This window comes from Rhinopithecus roxellana, chromosome 11 (assembly GCF_007565055.1).
Source record: "Rhinopithecus roxellana isolate Shanxi Qingling chromosome 11, ASM756505v1, whole genome shotgun sequence".
NCBI lineage: Eukaryota > Metazoa > Chordata > Mammalia > Primates > Cercopithecidae > Rhinopithecus > Rhinopithecus roxellana.
The window spans coordinates 31,087,599-31,108,924 of NC_044559.1; the positions used below are offsets into that span (position 1 = coordinate 31,087,599).

Sequence of the window (21,326 nt, forward strand, 5' to 3'; positions counted from 1 at the left end):
TGAGTTGAAGAATTAAATGGCTTTTTAAAAGTTTATAACCTTCAATGATGATGAATTTCTTATTTAAAGAAAATAAATCTTAACCTAGTAGATTATGGGCAGGCCTAATTACACAGGAGGGATTTCTCATTCAAGTAACAGACTGATAAGACTGTCTTCTAGCTAATAACCTATGAAATGGATCTTTGCTACCTTAACTGAGTCCAGATTGAGATCAAATTCTTCACTTTCTTTGTATCTAGGAAAATGAAAAGAAACTCTAACTTAGTATTAATTGAGCACTGAACTACACACTCAGGGAGAATCTAGAAATGTGAAAGACACAGTTTCAGTCCTCAGATAATATGGTATAGCAGAGTAGGAAAATAGTTAAACAATCACAGTCATACAATAGGTACCCTAAGTATAGTATGGGGAAGCATTCACAGTGAAGTGCAGAAGAGAAGAAATACAGAGATTCCTCCTAACTTGGATGATTAGGTAACTTCAAGGAGAAGGTAGCATTTATGATGTGTTGAATAAAGGAAAGAATTCATTAGGAAGAAGAACAGTGGAAGTCAATACTTCCATTGGACGAAGTAGATCCAACAGGGCTCAAGAAGTGCAAGTTGTGATCAGAGAATGCCGCATTAACCTCATAGGCTAAAGCATGAGGTAGTAATGGCGAAAAAATTACATAGCAGCAGACTATGGAAATTTTGCAGTACCAAGCCATTTTGACCTAGGTTAGGAGTCGGTACATTTTCTCGTCATTGCCCATTTTGTTTACACAATTTTTTAATAAAAGTGTTTGTTTTGGATCTGGGTTCAAATTTTGCTTTGCCTACCACTTACTAGCTTCTAATGTGATATTAGGAAGCTCATTGAACTTCAGCTTCAGTTTCCTTGTTGGTAAAATGGGGAAAATACCTCACACGGTTGTGACAGTTAAAATAAGAGCATGCAGTATAGCATGTAGCACGTAGTAGGCAACTATTGATTTGCTAATTTGAAGTACGTTATGCTTTTGTGGCAACACTTTGAAGATTTTAATTCCTTAGACTATATTTTGGTTTTTGAAGGTCTTGAATCTGTCACCCTGATGGCATTCTGGTTTATTCATCTTCACAAAATTTAACAACTACCACTACCTCCTCTTCTATGCTCTTCTGTATCTGAGAAAGAAGACAGTTTATGCCATGGTTTTGTGTATATGTTGTTTGATCTTCTAACCCAACTCTTCTTTAGTGGAAACTCCAGGGAACTGTTGGCTAATCTGACAAGCACAGTATGTGGCCTTACCACCGTGATTAGAAATTAAGTTTCTCATTATGCTTTGATGAATTCTTAGCTACAAGAGGGCAAGTACTTAACCTGGTATTCCAGGATCACCATAATCTACCACTATATATATATGTATTTTTGCTTTATCTGCCATTGCAATCTAATGCTCTAATCTAGCCTAAGAGGTTTACTCAACATTTCAGATCACAACATGCCTGCTACCTTATTAGTTGTATTTGGTTTCAGAGATACAGCCCAACTCTGATTAAAATTAGGAAAAGATCCTGTGCCCAGTTGAGGGTTCCAGATTTGAATCTTTATTCCATTTACTTATTAGCTTTGTAACCTCGAGCAAGTCATTGCCTATCTCAGGGCTTTGTGGTGAGACTCAAATGAGTCAACTATAAAGGATTACTAACGTTGAACTTTAGTAAAAATATGATTACCAATCTCAAAGATAAATAAAATTTTTATCTTAATATTTTAATGAAAGCTCAATAAATTTACTGATAAATTTTAAAAAATCAGCTGAAATTAGTAATTATATTAGTCATTTTTTATATTAGTCTTATATTAGTAATTTTTACACTTACTGTTTTATGACTTAGGTAATTATCTGAACAATATTTCAGAAACATTTGAAACATGTAAAAATGAGTTATAAATGTTCATGACAACATATTAAACCTTTTTTGCACTGGAAGAATTCTTACCTGTTGAAGCACTGTGAACTGTAGAAAAGGCTGGGGAGATTTCATATACTTTGAAAATTGTTTTTTTTTTTTAACCTATACTGCGTAGAAGCTATTCATCAGCTTTAAAGGAGACATTCGTATTTTCCCTCTTATTTTTAATTTGATTTCAGAAGGGCTTATATGTCCCTCTATGACACCATAGCTATCCCAAAGGTTTTAGAATGGTACTCACATATTGTGGGACATATGGTAATGAAGAAAGCATTTCACTAATGTAAAAAGAGCATTGGACCTGTGTCCTTGCCTCTCTCATTTACTAGCTGTATGTCCATGAACAAGTTTTCAACCTTTCTTTTTTAACTTTTTCATACCACCCAGTAGAAATTTCTCACCAGTTTTATAAATAGTTGTGATTCTCTTGACACTTGGTTGATTTTTTTTTTTTTTTTTTAATCTAAAAACCATTGTGAATCAGTACACTGTGCAGGCTATCTTTTTTTTTTTTTTTTTGAGACGGAGTCTCACTCTGTCGCCCAGGCTGGAGTGCAGTGGCCGGATCTCAGCTCACTGCAAGCTCCGCCTCCTGGGTTTACGCCATTCTCCTGCCTCAACCTCCCGAGTAGCTGGGACTACAGGCGCCCGCCACCTCGCCCGGCTAGTTTTTTGTATTTTTTAGTAGAGACGGGGTTTCACCTTGTTAGCCAGGATGGTCTCGATCTCCTGACCTCGTGATCCGCCCGTCTCGGCCTCCCAAAGTGCTGGGATTACAGGCTTGAGCCACCGTGCCCGGCCCAGGCTATCTTAATTCATGTTGGCTGCCAGAGTTGAGATAAAATTTGTTCCATCTCTAGCAAATGCATACAATTTTATGGCATTCACCTCGTATCTTAACCTCATTCCTGGCTCCATCTACCCTCCTTATGCTTATTTTCTCTTCAGCTTTATTTTTCTTACCTATATGTACTTTTGTAGCATTTTAATCTATGGAAGTTGCCTTAAATTTTTCCTGGAAGGTGCAAGACATTTAATAAAATAGATAATGCCTACTTTTCAAAGCTATTGTAATATATATAATGAGTGATACACATAGTAGGTATCATTAATTTTGGCTTTTTAAAACTGAATCAAAGAATATTGGTTATAACTACTTTGAACTGAGAAAAATTTAAATAGTTTAGTTTTGAAGGGAAGATAGAGTTCCAGAAGAGCACATTGGCCCGTTGCCATGTATCCAGAAGTTTTCTGTATTTTAAAGATAAATGAGGATATCTGGAAGATTTTTTGCCTTTGAGCCTTAAGCATGGTAAAATAGTTATGTTACTTATCTGTATGAAGGTGTCCATCTGTCTTGTATACAGCTCTCAGCCATCTTATCTTCACAGGGTCTTGGATGAACAAGAAAACTCCCTAATGGAGTTTTCTGATAAATGAAGTATGTCTTTGTAGAGGATATTTTACAGGACAGTTTTTCTGATTTAAATTGTATATTTAAATGAACTAGATACAGTCAGTAGAACCAGATGTTTTTCAACTTATATTATGTGAATGATTTAGACTTAACAAGCCTTGAATTTATAAAAAGAAAAGCCATATTTAACTTGCGTAAACTGCTCCGTGAACTTAGGATTCAAATGTGGTCACAATGAGTATTTTTAAAAATTAATCACTCAAATATCCACTTGCCTTATTAGCAGAAAGTACACCATCTTTCTCTTGGAATTTCTGCTTTTCTTTGAATTCTTCCAGAACTTTAGTGACTTACACTGACTAGGTTCATCAGTGGCCTCCGTATCCAAGATGGGTGTGGGTCGTGTATCCATGCATCTGTATATATGTATGTGAGGGAGACACACTAGAGTCTGTTCAGCCCACCACTGCCATTGTACTTCCCTTCCCCATGATAGAATGTTGAAAACCAGTCTTAAACTGTTCAACAGGAGCTATAGGTTCACTGTTGACCCAGATGCTTGTGCAGGCCACCACAGTGCATCAGGGAAGGATCTTCCTGTGCTAAGCTCAGTTAGGATGTTCCATGGTCCCTTATGGTTTAGCACCCAATATTACAACTATTAGCACCCAGCTCTTAGAGTTCACATCATGGAAACCTCTCAATTATTGTTCTAAGTGCACTGCAAACACTGAATCAGAACTGGTCCTAACATCTGCCACCTCATACCTTTAGAACCACATTTCCCCTTACCACCATGAGTTCCTATGCTATTATTTTTTTTAAAAAAAGTTCCTGGCCGAACATGGTGGCTCACACCTGTAATCCCACCACTTTGGGCAGCCAAGACGGGTGGATCACTTGAGGACAGGAGTTTGAGACCAACCTCACCAACATGGTGAAACCCCATCTCTACTAAAAATACAAAAATTAGCTGGGCATGGTGGTGCACACCTATAATCTCAGCTACTTGGGAGGCTGAGATAGAAGAATCACTTGAACCCAGGAGGTGGAGGTTGCAGTGAGCTGGGATTATGCCACTGCACTCCAATCTGGGCAACAGAGCGAGGAAAAAAAAAAGTTTCCTAGACCTCTGGGAAACTCTCCCTCTCAGAAAGGCTCTATCTAAGCAGAGACTCCAGGGGATTTTATTCCTACCCTCATGAGGCAGACCACCGTCAGTGACTCAAAAGAGATTCACTCTTCTAAAGGAGGTTTTTTCAGTTATCTCCCAGGTATTCGTACCTACCCTTCTTGGAGGTAGCGATTCCAGAATAATTTTCTGCCTTCTCCCTCTTAGGCAAAGTGGGGGAAATGGAACTTAATTTCTGGCAGGGCATCCTGCTACATAAGTAGCTGATCTCAAATGGAAGAGCAAGGGTTAAGTGACTTACGTTGCAAGAGCCTTCATCTTTAAAATGAAGTAGACATGAGCAAGAGAACAAATGACAAACTTATTAAAATAAGTGTCAGTTGGGTTTGATGGAAAGTCAGAACCAACTATTTGTGATGCGAAGGACTGGGAGAAGTTTCACATGATGAACCATATTAGTAACTTGAGGATTACTGGAATAGGGGCGTTCTCTTAATGTTCAGGATTTTGATCCATATAAATACTGTTTCTGCCACTACCTCACCCCAACCCACCCCCAAAAAGATACAAAAACTCCAGAATAGGAACATATGGAACCCAAAGTTCCATTAAAAAACTGCCGTATATCACAGTGTTGCAGAAGAGTAATTAGAACTCAACTCTTATTAATTTGTTTTCAGAGTTTATGGAGCTAAGGAATTGCCATGGAAATCATAAAATAGAAATGATGATTTAGTATGTCTCAGTGAAAACTTTTGCCATTGAGTCACTCTGTATTCAAAGTTGTGCCCCATTCACATGGGGACTCTGTCTTTTTTTTTTTTTTTTTTTTTGAGACGGAGTTTCGCTTTCATTGCCCAGGCTGGAGTGCAATGGCACCATCTCGGCTCACTGCATGCCTCCTCCTTCCAAGTTCAAGCTATTCTCCTGCCTCAGCCTCCCGAGTAGCTGGGATTACATGCCTGGCTAATTTTGTATTTTTAGTAGAGACGGGGTTTCTCCATGTTGGTCAGGCTGGTCTCCAACTCCTGACCTCAGGTGATCCACCCGCCTTGGCCTCCCAAAGTGCTGGGATTACAGGCGTGAGCCACCACGCCCGGCTGGGGACTCTGTCTTAGGTAAGCAAGGAGTGGGTCACCTTTTTTTACAGCAGTTTCTTGGTGCTTGAATTGTATATTAATAAGAGCAGTTGTATCTGTCCCTGTCTAGTATAGGTACTACAATATCTCATTTTCTTTGACATTAAGAATGCCTAGTGGTTTCCCCCCCTTAAAGCAAGCTTCTTGCTGCTGCTTCCAATGCTTTGGTTTTATTGTTTTGTGTTTTATATTTGTTTTTAAATAGTACAGGTAAAAGCTATTCAGAAGACGGATGGGGGAAAGATTGATTGTATCAGAGCAAGTTACTTTTGCGCCATTCTGCTGCAAGTGAGATGTGCTTGCTCAGTCATTATTTTTGTGTATTACAGGCCTTTCGGGAAGACTTGGAATGCCTTATTCAAGAACAGATGAAGAAAGGCCACAACCCAACTGGATTACTAGCATTACAACAGATTGCAGATTACATCATGGCCAATTCTTTCTCGGGTTTTTCTTCACCTCCCCTCAGTATGTCAGTTTTGCAGAGTTTTAAACATTATAATTTTACTTCCACTTTGGAACAGTGTACATCTCTAGCAGCATATTCTGCTCAGGTTCAGTTCTTAAGTTTATAACATCTAATACTTAGAGTAACATAGTGTTAGAACCTCCTACCTTTTCATATCAACCAGGCATTTACTACACTTTATACAGATTATAAGATGATATAAGACATGGTCTGCGCTGGGACCTGTGGCATGTGTCAGTAGTCCCAGCCACATGGGAGGCTGAGGTGGGAAAAATGCTTGAGCCCAGGAGTTCGAGACCAGCTTAGCAACAAAGTGAAAACTTTGTCTCTAATTTTGTTTTTGTTGTTCGTGTTTGTTTGTTTGTTTGTTTGTTTTGAGACAAGAGTCTTGCTCTGTCACCTAGGTTGGAATCCAGTGGCCTGATCTCGGCTCACTGCAGCCTTTGCCTCCCAGGCTCAAGTGATTCTCCTGCCTCAGCCTCCTGAATAGCTGGGATTACAGGTGCATGCCACCATGCCTGGCTAATTTTTTGTATTTTTAGTAGAGACGGGGTTTCACCATGTTGGTCAGGCTGGTCTCGAACTCCTGACCTTGTGATCTGCCCACCTCAGCCTCCCAAAGTGCTGGGATTACAGGCATGAGCCACTGCACCAGGCCGACCTTGTCTCTATTTTCTAAAATAATCTGATTTTAATGTGGCTGGATATAAATCATATCACAGTTGGATTTGGAAGTTTGGGTTTTATTCCTAACTTTGATGGGAAGCCATTTTAAGCAGAAGGATGATTTTAAAAGACCACTGTATTTTCTGTGTGAAGAATGAACTGGGAGATTTCATAGTACTATTAACAAAATTAGAATAGTCCAGAGTTGGGGATCTAGTTTGGCTTGGGAAATGGAGGAAGTTCCACTTTGGGCATGCTCCATTTGCATTGCCAAGACATTGCAGCAATTGGAAATGCAGTCAGCTTAGGAGAAACACTTGGTGGATAGACATAGAGAAGTAGTACTCAAAGCGTGGACATTGATTAAATAATCATACAAGAGGGTATGGGCTGACAAAAGATTCCAAAGAGAAAACCTCAAAAGCTCAAAGAGGAAGACTAGTCAGAGAAGACAGAAATAGTAAAAGAAGCTGCCCTGCAAGTGTCCTGGATTCCATGGCGGGGACAAGGAGCTACAGGAGACCTTGGCCTGCTGACTGGAATGTGCAAAGGCATGGCAGGAGGAAAGCCGTGTGCCACTGTTCGGAGGTCAGGAAATAGCAACCAGTTGCCCGAAATACTTAACATTGTGTTGTGAAAAGCGGAAGTTAAAGTTGGAAAGTTACGGGGAGAGTAGGAGACAGGTTAATGACTGACTCTAAAATTTTGTCAGAAATTATACTATTTTGTGTGGCTTATATACTAAAACTATTCAAATTACTTCAAAACATCTCAAAATTAAAAGGTTTTACATTGAAGTATTCTCTTTAAAAGTTCTTGCTCATATTCTCAGGTTAAAAGCAGTGCTTTGGAAAACTCAATGGCTTTATGCATAATGAATTTACAAAGAAAGGGACTACAGTCGAGGACAAGAATGAGGCTTATTGCAGGGCATGAGTTAAGGGCTGAACTCACGTGTGGACAACGAGGGACCTTATGAAGAAAACAGTCGTGGAATGTGGTGGCAAATTATATATGGTAACCCAGGAGAGGTTAAGAGGTAGAGGTTACTTAGAGTTTGAGCCTACAGGAATGGTAATATCAACATTAGAAGCAAAGTAAGGAGAAGAGAGAAGGTAAGAAAAACCAGGAGAGAGAAGATAAAATCACCTTTAGACCCTTTTAATTTTGATGTTGTTGTGTTGTAGGCAGTAAGAAATAGCAGGCTAGGCTGGGCACGGTGGCTCATGCCTATAATCCTAGCACTTTGGGAGGCCAAGGCAGGAGGATCACTGGAGGCCAGGAGTTCAAGACCAGCCTGGGCAACATAGTGAGACCCCCGTCTCCACTAAAAAATTAAAAAATTAGCCAGGTGTGGCAGCGTGCCCTGTAGTCGTAGCTACTCAGGAGGCTGAGGTGGAAGGATTGCTTGAGCCTAGGAGTTCAAGGCTGCAGTGAACCATGATCACACCACTGCACTGCAGCCTGGGTGACAGAGTGAGACCCTGCCTCTTTTTAAAAAAAAAAAAAAAAAGGCTGGGGCCAGGCACAGTGGCCTAGGCCTATAATCCCACCACTTTGGGAGGCCAAGGCGGGTGGATCATCTATCATCTGAGGTCAGGAGTTCGAGACCACCCTGACCAACAAGGAAAAACCCCATCTCTACTAAAACGACTAAATTAGCTGGTCATGGTGACATATGCCTGTAATCCCAGCTACTCAGGAGGCTGAGGCAGGAGAATCACTTTGAACCCGGGAGGCGGAGGTCATGGTGAACTGAGATCGCGCCATTGCACTCCAGCCTGGATAACAAGGGCAAAACTCCATCTCAAAAAAAAAAAAACCAAAAAAACAAAAAACAAAAAAAAAAGAGAAGTAGGCTGGAAAATGGGGGAGGAGGACCTGATCAGAACTAAAGACCAGGGAGTGAGTCGTCCACACAAAAATAACAGTAGGGAGGCTCGAGAGTCTGTAATGTTTTTGCAGGGAAATGTAAAATGAGAAAGAACATAGTGGAGGACTGAGCTTTGGGAAAGAGCCACAGTTGGGCAAAGGGAACAGATGAACTTGGAGAAAAGCAGGTGGACAAGGAACAAGAGATCTGAGATAGTATCATATGGGCCTCGAGAAGAGTTCTAGGAATGAGGCAGTGTAAACTGTGTCAAGCTGTAAAAAGGTCAAGGAGAATGAAGACTGAGCAAAAGTTGAACTTGGTAACAGTTGAACTTGGCAATTAGATCATTAGAGACCTTCAAGATCTTCAGTAGGACAGAAATCATACTACTATTTGCATGCATTATTTTCCATCTCAAATTTTTTTGTGTGTTTGAATAAAAGTCAAGAGAGATAATAGAAAAGTAGCTTTCTGTTGAGGTCTTTTCATCATAAAACTAGCAATAACCTCAGTATTTAACAGTTTTACCCTTGGAGATCTATGTAACCATTTTTCCCCAGTGGTGTGAGCCTTTGATGTAGTCACTCCTTAGCAAGCACTAGATGAAGCAGCTTTTACTAAGCATTCAAAGATAGCTGATACTTATTTTTACTCTCAGTGTACCTCTCTGAAGGAGAATAAGCTAATAAAATATTGTATGGGCTGATAAATTTCAGATTATTATATACAAGGCTGGGATACTCCCAGATGCAGGCTACTTCCTGGCAACTAATTTCCAGGTAAGGGATTGCATGACTTTTATCTCTCTCCACATTTTTTGCTCTTTTAGGTCTTGGCATGGTCACACCTATCAATGACCTTCCTGGTGCAGATACATCCTCATATGTGAAGGGAGAAAAACTTACTCGCTGTAAACTTGCCAGCCTGTACAGACTTGTAGACTTGTTTGGATGGGCACACCTGGCAAATACCTATATCTCAGTGAGTTCTTCAGCTTTCAATTCCTTTCTGAAAAAATTCCAACTAGCAGGCAACTATACTTTTCTTACCTTTACCTGGAAGTCCAGTTTTCAGACTTACTCTCTAAACCTAGTATGCTAGATCGCAGCCAAATACTGATTTAAACCTTATTCCCAAGCGAGAGGCTACAGTTCCCCCACCTTTCTTCTCCCCTTACTGTGTTGTTCCTTTGGTTCAGACCAAGTATAGAATCTATCCAGGAAGAAATCCTTCTGTCAAAATCGTCCCTCTCCATGATAATTATGTCTGAGCATCAGTGGCTTTATAAGCATTTGAGGCAAGGAAGATAGAGGAGGTCGGGGAAATTTCCTCCCTGGTCTTTATTTTTTAAATATATTCTTTCCATTCACCATCATATTTTTATTTTGCCACACTTGGAAAAAGATGCTATTTGGAAGCAAAAGAGTATTAAAATACTGTACAATGGAAATGGTATAGATGCAGTCCACAAAGAACCTTTCTTCCTTTCCACCTTCCATCTTTATTTTAATTCCTTCCTAGGAAGAGATACTGTTCGCTTTCCTTTGCCCATTTTGCCTTAACTTCCAAGTTATAAATTAAGGTTATAATCATTACTATATTGGCTTGAATAATATCAGCGTTTATTTTCCATGAATGTAGCTGACCCTAAATAATCTTAGAGCCCCAAAATAGCACTTTTATAAGTCTAGTAAATAAGAAACTAAAGTCAGAATTTTTTAGCAAGTACTTGAGGGAAACTTAAGGAGTTTCATGTTGTAGACCTTGAATTTTTGCTTTGTTGGGTTTTTTTTTTCCTGATCTCTCAAATTATTCATTGTAAATATATTTGTAGTCATGTTTCCACTGCAAAATATGGACCACTTTATAGTAATTCCCTGTTTTTTGTGTGTTTTTTTTTTGTTTTTTTCCAGGTAAGAATAAGTAAGGAGCAAGACCACATTATAATAATTCCCAGAGGCCTATCTTTTTCTGAAGCTACAGCCTCCAATTTGGTATAATTTTCCATTCCTGTGTTGCTTTTTCTGAGCTTTCTTCTGCTTTTCTGACCGTTTCTAGCTTTTAGTACAGGACAGAATAAGAAGGTATGGATGGAAAAACATTTACTGGTGAACAGTGAAGGGAATTTGAACTATGTTGTTGTTTTAAAGAAAAGTTTTAGAGAGTAGCGTAATTGAAGAGACTAATAAATGAGTTGGTCTTATCAGTTATCTATGTTTTGAAGGGAATCTTGATTTTTTTTTCCACCCTATACACTCAGAAATTTGTCTTAAAAAAAAAAAAAAAAAAAAAACACGGCCAGGCGCGGTGGCTCACGCCTGTAATCCCAGCACTTTGGGAGGCTGAGGCAGGTGGATCACGAGGTCAGGAGTTCAAGACCAGTCTGGCCAACATGGTGAAACCCCATTTTTACTAAAGATAGAAAAAATTAGCTGGGTGTGGTGGCACATGCCTGTAATCCCAGCTACTCGGGAGGCTGAGGCAGGAGAATCGCTTGAACCCATGAGGCAGAGGATGCAGTGTGCCAAGCACTCCAGCCTGGGCGACAGGGTGAGACTCCGTCTTAAAAACACACACACACACACACACACACACACACACACACTGTTCATAGCTAGATTTAAACAAAGTTCAGTTGGTATGAATAGGATCTGACCTTAGTATTTTATCTTTTCCATGACTGTACTCCTAGCCACTGTCATCAGCTTACAGAGTGACAGGAGCTACCTTGGTTCTGGGTGCTTGCTGTAATGTTAGCAAATAGAAGTTTTCTAGCCAATTCTATACATGTCGGACTTGTTCAGACCTCCAATGAAGAGCTTAAGTTTCTCAGTTTCTTGGAAACTACTTCTTGCCAAGTACTAAGTTTTGTTGCACCTGTTTTATAAATAAAGTTTATGGGAACAAAGCTATACCTGCTAACTTACAGATTGTTTATAGCTGCTTTTGTACTGCAGCTGCAGATTTGAATAATTGCAGCAGAGGCCCACGAAGTCCAAAATGTTTACTATCTGGCCTTTTACAAAAAGGTTTGCTACCCCCTGGTTTAGCTTGTGAAACACAAACTTTGATACATATGTACCAGTTAAATATGTTTTTCTGATTTTTTTCCAGGTAAAAGTCAATATAATAGGAGAAGTGGTTGACCAGGGAAGTACCAATTTGAAAATTGACCATACAGGATTCAGTCCCCATGCTGCAATCTATTCAACACGTCCTGATGTTAAGTGTGTGATACACATCCATACCCTTGCAACAGCAGCTGTAAGTCAATGAAAGGCCAAAACTGACAGTGACTCTGGAAGATGTTTTGTTTGTGTGGCTTTCTCAACAGGATGCTTTACTATCTGCTTTTCAAAATCATATTTGATATAATAATCTGCATAACCAGAAAGTGAAAGGCCCTTGGGACCAAATGCTGCCATTCTAGGAAACAACTGGAGAAATAGCATTTGGATTTTACAACTAACCAGTTTGAAAATTGGGTCATTGAGTTTTTTTGGAGCAAAACTTCTTTCATAATATTTGACACAGCATTTAAGTTGAGTTGTATTCCCTAAGTCCTGTGTGTGTGTGTGTGTGTGTGTGTGTGTGTGTGTGTGTGTGTAAAAAACAAAGTGGGAAGTGAATAACGTGGAAAGTGGGCTGCAATGGTGAACACAGTGAATAGGCCAGTGCTTTCCTGACCTGACCAGACAATCAGGTTCCTATGAAAATGTATTTAGTAACCAAATATGTTATCTTGGTATGGGCCAAACCAAATAGGTATCCTCCATGAAATGTGGGATCCTTCCCATTTCTCAAGAGTCTCTTATTCTGGGAGATGTTGCCTATTATGACTACCAAGGGTCACTTGAAGAACAGGAGGAGAGAATTCAACTGCAGAAAGTTCTGGGGCCAAGTTGTAAGGTATGTAGTAGAGTTTGTCTAAAGAGCTATTTTTGTTGCTGCTGCTGTTGATGAAAACAGTGTGAGCTATGCCAGTTATTTCAAGTGATTGCTGTGGGCATTCTATTTTAGGTGCTGGTACTCAGGAATCATGGTGTGGTTGCACTTGGAGAAACAATCGAGGAGGCTTTTCATTATATTTTTAATGTGCAGCTAGCCTGTGAGATTCAGGTAGGAAACATTATTCCCCCTTTTTAATTCTTTGTTGTTTGCTTGTTTAGTTGGATTTTGTGTACTTATTTCCAAATACATATTAGTTAGTGGCTTTTTGTCTTTTAAGAGAAGTTCTGCTCTACTTATGTAGAGAGGGTTGTCAACTCAGTTATCTCTTGAATTGAAAATAGGAGTAAAGGAAATTAAAATTTTCTCACACACAATCTAAGGGCCTCATAAACATCATTATCCCTACAATCCTGCTTTTTAAGTTAGTACAATTGCGTATTTCTCTGTTTTCACCCTCTAGTGATGGTGCTAATTAAGAAACAAAAACAGCTGCAAATCAAGAGTCAAATGTGTTGTGGTCACTTTTGTAAAAAGTTTAACTAGGGCCAGAATTTTTATGAAATTGCAGTTTTCAACAATTCCATAACCTCATTATGATGAAAGGTTGGATATTTATTAACCACTTTTTTCCATCAGAGATGCTGAATGTATTTAAAGGCCCTAATTTTCTCTTTAAATCAAGCAGATTTGGCTGGGCGTGGTGGCTCACACCTGTAATCCCAGCACTTTGGGAGGCTGAGGCGGGTGGATCACCTTAGGTCAGTAGTTCGAGACCAGCCTGACCAACATGGAGAAACCCCATCTCTACTAAAATACAAAATTAGCAGGTGCCTGTAATCCCAGCCACTCGGGAGGCGGAGGTTGCAGTGAGCCGAGATCGCGCCATTGTACTCCAGCCTGGGCAACAAGAGCGAGTCTCCGTCTCAATAAATAAACAAATAAACAAACAAATAAAGCAGATTCTCATGAAGCAAATGGTAATAATCTTAATTTATTGGAAGGGCCACAAGAAACGGAGAAAAAAACAACAAAACCTTTTTTTTTTTTTTGTTTTTTTTGAGACGGAGTCTTGCTCTGTCGCCCGGGCTGTAGTGGAGTGCAGTGGCCGGATCTCAGCTCACTGCAAGCTCCGCCTCCCGGGTTTAGGCCATTCTCCTGCCTCAGCCTCCAGAGTAGCAGGGACTACAGGCGCCCGCCACCTCGCCCGGCTAGTTTTTTGTATTTTTAGTAGAGACGGGGTTTCACCGTGTTAGCCAGGATGGTCTCGATCTCCTGACCTCGTGATCCGCCCGTCCTCGGCCTCCCAAAGTGCTGGGATTACAGGCTTGAGCCACCGCGCCCGGCCAACAAAACCTTTTTTTTTAGCAACATTAACTTGTCCTAACAATCAACTTCTTTTTTGCTTTGATGGCCTCTCCTCCTCTTGTCAAATGGGGCTATGAAAAACTTAATTAAATTAAGATAATGAGCCGATGGCTTCTGCCTAAATATCTTTAAATTCAAAGTACGGTGTTTTTATATTCCCTTAAAATTATAACTTTTAGCAAAAGTATTAACTGGATAACCCTGGGAAAACTTCAAGAAAAGAAATTTAAAATTTGGCAACAGATTTCAGTTGCTTAAAATATATTAAGAGATATGGCTCTAAATGTGTTTTCCATCAGGGAGCATCAGAGTCTTGGAAGGTTTCTTTTTCAGATAGGTGGAAAAGATACTTCAGCTGTCTGCTGGCACATGTCATCTTGTCTTTGTTGTTAGTTGCCTGAGCAAGTATTATAGATAGTTGGCAAATTGAAATTGTGCCTTTTTGAAAGTAAAATACTCATTACAGTCTTTATAGTTTTGTATCTCTGTATATTTTACCATTGATTACAGGTGCAGGCCCTAGCAGGGGCAGGTGGAGTGGACAATCTCCACGTACTGGACTTTCAGAAGTATAAAGCTTTCACTTACACTATAGCAGCGTCTGGTGGAGGAGGTGTGAATATGGTTTCCCATCAAAAATGGAAGGTTGGCGAAATTGAGTTTGAAGGGCTTATGAGGACTCTGGACAACTTGGTAGGTTGCAAAATTGAAATAAAACTTGGATTTAATGTCTTCAAATTCAAGAGCAGATGCTTCCATTTTTGTAGAACATGCTCCATACTCCTCCAGAAGCTGAGTTTGGCCCTAGGAAAGCATTTCAGTGTGATTTAACCACAACTTTGAGAATTAAACAGAACTTACAAATGTCGGTTTTTTTTTTTTTTTTTTGAGAGGGAGTCTTGCTCTGTCACCCAGGCTGGAGTGCAGTGGCCGGATCTCAGCTCACTGCAAGCTCCGCCTCCCGGGTTCACGCCATTCTCCTGCCTCAGCATCCTGGAGTAGCTGGGACTACAGGCGCCCGCCACGTCGACCGGCTAGTTTTTTGTATTTTTTTAGTAGAGACGGGGTTTCACCGTGTTAGCCAGGATGGTCTCGATCTCCTGACCTCGTGATCCACCCGTCTCGGCCTCCCAAAGTGCTGGGATTACAGGCTTGAGCCACCGCGCCCGGCCCGGTTGTTGTTTTTTTTTTTTTCAAGATTACAATATATTGTTATTAACCATAGTCACCATAGTACAATATAACTCTTGAACTTTTTCCTCCTGTCTAACTGAAATTTTGTATCCTTTGATCAACATCTCCCCACCCCCACTTCCTAGGAACCACTATTCTACTCTACTTTTATGAGTTCAACTTTTGTTGTTGTTGTTGTTGTTGTTGTTGTTGTTGGAGGCAGGATCTTGCTTGGAGTGCCGTAACACAATCAGGGCTCACTTGCAGCCTCAACTTGCTGGGCTCAAACCATTCTTCCACCTCAGCCTCCTGTGCTGGGACCCTTGGTGTGTGCCACCATGCCTGGCTAATATTTTTTTAACTTTTTGAGATTCTGTATATAAATGAGATCATGGGGGTATTTGTCTTTCTGTGCCTGGTTTATTTCATTTAATATAATGTCCTCTAGGTTCATCCATGTTGTCACATTTGACAGAATTTCTTTTTTAAAGCTGAATACTATTCCATTGTGTTATATGTACTACATTGATATCCCATCCATCAGTGGACACTTAGGATGATTCCATATCTTGGCTATTGTGAATAATGGTGTACCTAACATGAGAGTGCAGATACCTCTTTGACATACTGCTTACATTTCCTTTGGATATATATCTGGTAGTGAGACTGCTGGGTCATATGGTAGTTTCATTTTTAATTGTATGAGGAACCTCTGTACTGTTTTCCCCAATGGCTGTACTAATTTATATTGCTACTGACAGTGTGCAAAGGGTCCCTTTCTCCCTACATTCTAACGCTTGTTGTCTTTCATCTTTTTTATAGTAGCGATTCTAACAGATAGGACATGATATCTCATGCTTTAATTTGCATTTTCTTGATTAGTGATGTTTTAATATATTTGTTGACCATTTGTATGTCTTCTTTTGAGAAATGTTTATTCAGATCCTTTGCCCAATTTTTAATTGGATTCTTTTCTTGCTATTTTTTGAGTTCCCTATATATTTTGGATAGTAACCCCTTAAAACATGTATGGTTTGGCAAATGTTATCTTAGATTTTACTCTCTTCTGTGTAGGCTCAGAAGGCTGACTGCCTTCAAACCTAGGAACAAAGACTTAAATGAGCACTGAGATTTGCTTCCCAAAAACAGTTTTATAGGTAGAAAAGCACTTCTGGTCAGCAACTTAAAACTGTTCCTTTGTCAGGAACAGTTGTGTGAGTGGAAATTGCAGTATCAGCTGTAATCAGCTTTAACTAGGTCTTGAAATTTGCATAATTTCAACTCTAGTGTTACATGAGAGTTATGTGGTGTTTGGAAGGATGCTTTTTTCTTTGTTTTTCAGCAGAGGAGTCTTTTAAATCATTTGTATAAGGAATTAGGATCCAAATGCTGTTGTTGATACACGTTTGATGCTTCAAATGTGGTTTTTCCCTCCCTTAGGGGTATAGAACAGGCTATGCTTACAGGCATCCTCTCATTCGAGAGAAGCCTAGGCACAAGAGTGATGTGGAAATCCCAGCAACTGTGACTGCCTTTTCCTTTGAAGACGATACGGTGCCACTCTCTCCTCTCAAATACATGGCACAGAGGCAACAGCGTGAAAAAACAAGATGGCTGAACTCACCAAATACTTACATGAAAGTGAATGTGCCTGAGGAGTCTCGGAACGGAGAAACCAGTCCCCGAACCAAAATCACGGTATGCCAGTATTTTACGTAGTTTGCCTTTACTAAATATTTTGCCTAGTTACTCAAGAATTGAATGTTCTATATTGAAAATATTTGGAAAATAAAATAATATTAAAAATATTACTGTCCCTTATCTGGCTTTAACTTTGTGCAAGGCACTCTTCTAAGTGCCATACACAGATCATATCATTTAATTCTCCTAATATGAATGATGCTGTTTTTCTGTCTGTTTTATAGATGAGAAAACCAAGGCAAAAAGGGTTAATTAATCATGTTTTAATGGTAAACTCGGGATTTGCATGAAGACAGTCTGACTCTTGAGCCCAGTTCTTGCCCACTACATGGTACTGCTTTGTAGTTTCTGTTAAACTACACCAGTAGTTTAATTCACCAGTGAATTAAAACTATAAAAGTTATCAACACCTAATTGTACCAAAGCTGCATGAATCACTGCACATATAGCTACCCTTAGGCAAGATCTTGTAGGGTAGAGAAATGGGTTATTTTATCTTTTTCAGAATTTTGCATTAGATTTGGTTTGGTTTGGTTTTGGAGTGCGTATCACCAAACATTCTCTAGGTCAAGCTTGTCCAATCCATGGCCCAGGATGGCTTTGGATGCAGCTCAACACAAATTTGTAAACTTTATTAAAACATGAGATTTTTTTGTGATTCTTTTTTTAAGCTAATCAGCTGTCGTTAGTGTTAGTGTATTTTATATGTGTCCCAAGACAGTTCTTCTTCCAGCGTGGCCCAGGGAAGTCAAAAGATTGGACACCACCGTTCCAGATATTCAGAATTAGTTCATCTTATATAAACTAATGGCATTCAATACGAAAATACCTAGGCATCAGAATGTCTTTTCTGTAGTCTGTAAGATTTCTTGCCTCCCAGTAAAAGAACATAAACTCATTGGTTTCTCAGAATTCATTTTGTTGACAGAGATTGATGGTTAGCTATCATTAATCTTTTTTTTTTTTTTTTTTTTTTTGAGACGGAGTCTCGCTCTGCCGCCCAGGCTGGAGTGCTGTGGCCGGATCTCAGCTCACTGCAAGCTCCGCCTCCTGGGTGTAGGCCATTCTCCTGCCTCAGCCTCCCGAGTAGCTGGGACTACAGGCGCCCACCACCTCGCCCGGCTAGTTTTTTGTATTTTTTTGTAGTAGAGACGGGGTTTCACCGTGTTAGCCAGGATGGTCTCGATCTCCTGACCTCGTGATCCGCCCGTCTCGGCCTCCCAAAGTGCTGGGATTACAGGCTTGAGCCACCGCGCCCGGCGCTATCATTAATCTTGATCGAGATCTGCTTTCTTTAAGGATTATAATACGAGGTAAATGAAAAAAATTATGTAAGCTCCTTCCAACCCCATGGTTCTATTTTGCTATTATATACCAGATTATCCCCATTATAAAATGCTGATTAGGGCTTGGCCTTTTGTGTCAGCCAAAAATAAAAAGTGAAGTCTGACAAACTAAATCTTAAGATGTTTCTTAAGGTTTTTTTTTTTTTTTGACTTCTTGGCCATATTCATCTGACTTCTGTCTCCAATGCAGAAGACAGAACACTGAATGTGAGTGAATGTGAGATCATGCTCTCTGTGCTTGAAGTAGTTTCAGCATCGTGTTTGCACTTGACAAGAGGAGAAAGTTTAATTAGCAGTATAATTGAATATTTGTGTGAATCGTAATGGCATTTATTTTTTAAGTGAATGCTGATTTTTAGCCTTTTGTAACTAGTATAAGATGAAACTAATTCACCACTAAGATATTTCTGAGTGAAATTATTTAAACATTGGCAATGCCCCTCTTGAGACTATAAGCAGTTATCTGGCAGTCTACTAATATTTTCTGAACACAAAGCTTCATTTTAGAAAAATTTTTGATTCTTTAGTGGATGAAAGCGGAAGACTCATCTAAAGTTAGTGGTGGAACACCTATCAAAATTGAAGATCCAAATCAGTTTGTTCCTTTAAACACAAACCCGAACGAGGTACTAGAAAAGAGAAATAAGGTAAGACATGGTCTTCTATAGCCAGGGGAGACATTTTAATTGTTTTATGTTTAAATCACAAGTGATTGAATCTGGTTAATACCAAACTTAGAAGTTTGAATACAGAAGTATTTGTAATTTAATTCAGTATAATTTTAGCTTATATTGAATGCCTCCAGCTCTGTGCTAGTAATTGGTGAACAGGCTACATGGAGAAGATATATTAAACATATTCCTGCCTTAGAGAACCCTGCTATTAGGGGAAAATGCGGTTCTCTAACAACCTAAGACGAAAGGAAATCACTTGCCAGAAGAGTAGAGGAGACTAATACGAGCTGTTAGGATGGTAAAAGAGGTCTTCATGAAGGTGGGAATGGAAGAGACTCTCACTCTGGAAATGTCAAGTAGTAAGCTTTTATGAAAAGATAAAACAAAGGTCATCTGCATAGTTGCCCTCAAGAAATTTATATTTAATTGTTTTTCAATTCAGATTCGGGAACAAAATCGATATGACTTGAAAACAGCAGGACCACAATCTCAATTGCTTGCTGGAATTGTTGTGGATAAGCCACCTCCTGTAAGTTTATGAAGCAATATGATCTTTGTTTTTGATCTACCACATTAATTTCATTGATTTTTAAACATGAATATTTATTTTTACTAAGGGTAATGTAAGCACAAAAAGTCAACCCACAAGATTTAAAATGCCACCCATAATTCCCAGTTTCCAGGTACAGCGACTTTGTTCTTTTCATTGCTTCTAATGTTTACTTTGATGTTTCCAGTAAGTTAGTTGAGATGAGGTTTTACTCTGTTGCCCAGAATAGTCGTGAACACCTGGCCTCAGGTGATCCTCCAGCCTTGACCTCCTGGAGTATCAGGATTACAGGTATAAACCACTGCTCCTGGTCCTACTTTGACGTTTCTAAAGAGCATCTTCTGCTTTTTCTTGATCTATGAGTTTTAGACCTGGACTATTTTTCACCAAATCTGTGTTACCCATTATAAGAAATGCCATTGTTATATATGTCACTAAAAGAGAAGAAACATGGCCAATTATAATTGTAGGAAGCCATAAGATGATTCCCAATTTCACAGATGGAAAAAGTTCATCTTAGAATTAATGAAATATTTTTGAAAGATGGGGATTTATCCTGTTTATATAATGCTTCCCTTTTTCCCTCTCTCCATTCTCCCAGTAAGGACACATCAGTTTTTTTCGTGTGTGTGTGTGTGTGTTAGATCAGCTTTCATTATTTATATTACTACATGTTTGCTGCTGAGCCAGGTAGTATTTCCTTTCTTACATAAGGTACCCCTCCCTCACCTTGCCTTTTTGTCATTGGCTTATTATTTGGGGTACATTGGCTTAGTTCTTCCCAAACTTTTTGACAGAATTATAAAGTCCAAGCTGGACGTGGTGGCTCATGCCTGTAATCCCAGCACTTTGGGAGGCCGAGGCGGGCAGATCACGAGGTCAAGAGATCAAGACCATCCTAGCCAACATGGTGAAACCCTGTCTTTACTGAAAATAAAAAAATTAGCTGAGCGTGGTGGCATGCACCTGTAGTCCCAGATACTCAGGAGGCTGAGGCAAGAGAATCGCTCGAACCCGGGAGGTGGAGGTTGCAGTGAGCCAAGATTGCACCACTGCACTCCAGCCTGGTGACAGAGCGAGACTCCGTCTCAAAAAAAATTAAAAATAACATAAAATCCGTCCTAGTATTATTTTCCATGTGGTGAAAGGCAACAGGTAATCTCTCTGTTCCAGCCCCCCTTCATTCTGATCCAGATCTAAATTGGTTGCTCTCAGGCCAGCTGCACAGGTTCATCTGGAGGATTCCTGTGCTGCTGATCTACGTTGTATTTCGTTTCCTGTACCTTGTGTCTTCTGCTTTCTTGATTTCCTCCTTTACCATAGAACACACCCTCAGCTTTCTGAGAAAAGGATACATAGGCAGTAATAGTCTGAAATGCCTTTATTCTACCTTCAAATGTGCATATAATGGATATAGAATAGTTTAGAAATAATTTTCCCTTGAAATATGAAAAGCATCATTCTGTCCCCTATTTTATTGTTGAAGTAGGTAGGCATTGGAATTCCTGAACTTTTGTTTAGGTGTTTTTTTGTTTTTTGTTTTTTGTTTTTGTTTTTTTTTTGCTTTTAGACCTTTTCTGCATACCTGCTGTTCTGAAATTTTATGATTGTGTGTGTCATAGATCTCTTTTTGGTCTTTTTTTCTAAGTAATTAGTAACCCTTTTCAATCTACAGCGTCATATCCTTCAGTTCTGGGAGTTTTTATGTTTCTTCAAGAGTGTTTTCTTCCCTTTTCTTTTTCTGCCGGTATATTATGTTAGTTTGAATGTTGGGCCTCTTGAGCTTCTGATTTTTTTCTTTTCTCTCCTACTTGCTGTACCTTTATCTTTGTATCCTACTTTCTGGGAGACCTTCCTGATGTTTTCTAACCCTTTTAATTTTTTATTTTGATGTTAACTTTTTTTATTTATTTTATCTTAT

General features: G+C 39.5%; 1 protein-coding gene across 8 annotated transcripts in view; it reads left to right on the top strand.

Moving 5' to 3' along the window:
* ADD3 (adducin 3) overlaps positions 1 to 21,326 on the top strand; it is a 128,703-nt gene that overhangs the window by 100,923 nt on the left and 6,454 nt on the right. For all 8 annotated transcript variants that reach the window (XM_010370314.2, XM_010370318.2, XM_010370315.2 and 5 more), the window contains exons 3-12: positions 5,967 to 6,105; positions 9,475 to 9,626; positions 10,559 to 10,639; positions 11,760 to 11,909; positions 12,411 to 12,554; positions 12,666 to 12,764; positions 14,472 to 14,654; positions 16,575 to 16,832; positions 18,709 to 18,828; positions 19,298 to 19,384. In XM_010370314.2, the coding sequence (XP_010368616.1) occupies positions 5,967 to 6,105; positions 9,475 to 9,626; positions 10,559 to 10,639; positions 11,760 to 11,909; positions 12,411 to 12,554; positions 12,666 to 12,764; positions 14,472 to 14,654; positions 16,575 to 16,832; positions 18,709 to 18,828; positions 19,298 to 19,384 (1,413 nt within the window). The remainder of the gene's footprint in view (positions 1 to 5,966; positions 6,106 to 9,474; positions 9,627 to 10,558; positions 10,640 to 11,759; positions 11,910 to 12,410; positions 12,555 to 12,665; positions 12,765 to 14,471; positions 14,655 to 16,574; positions 16,833 to 18,708; positions 18,829 to 19,297; positions 19,385 to 21,326) is intronic.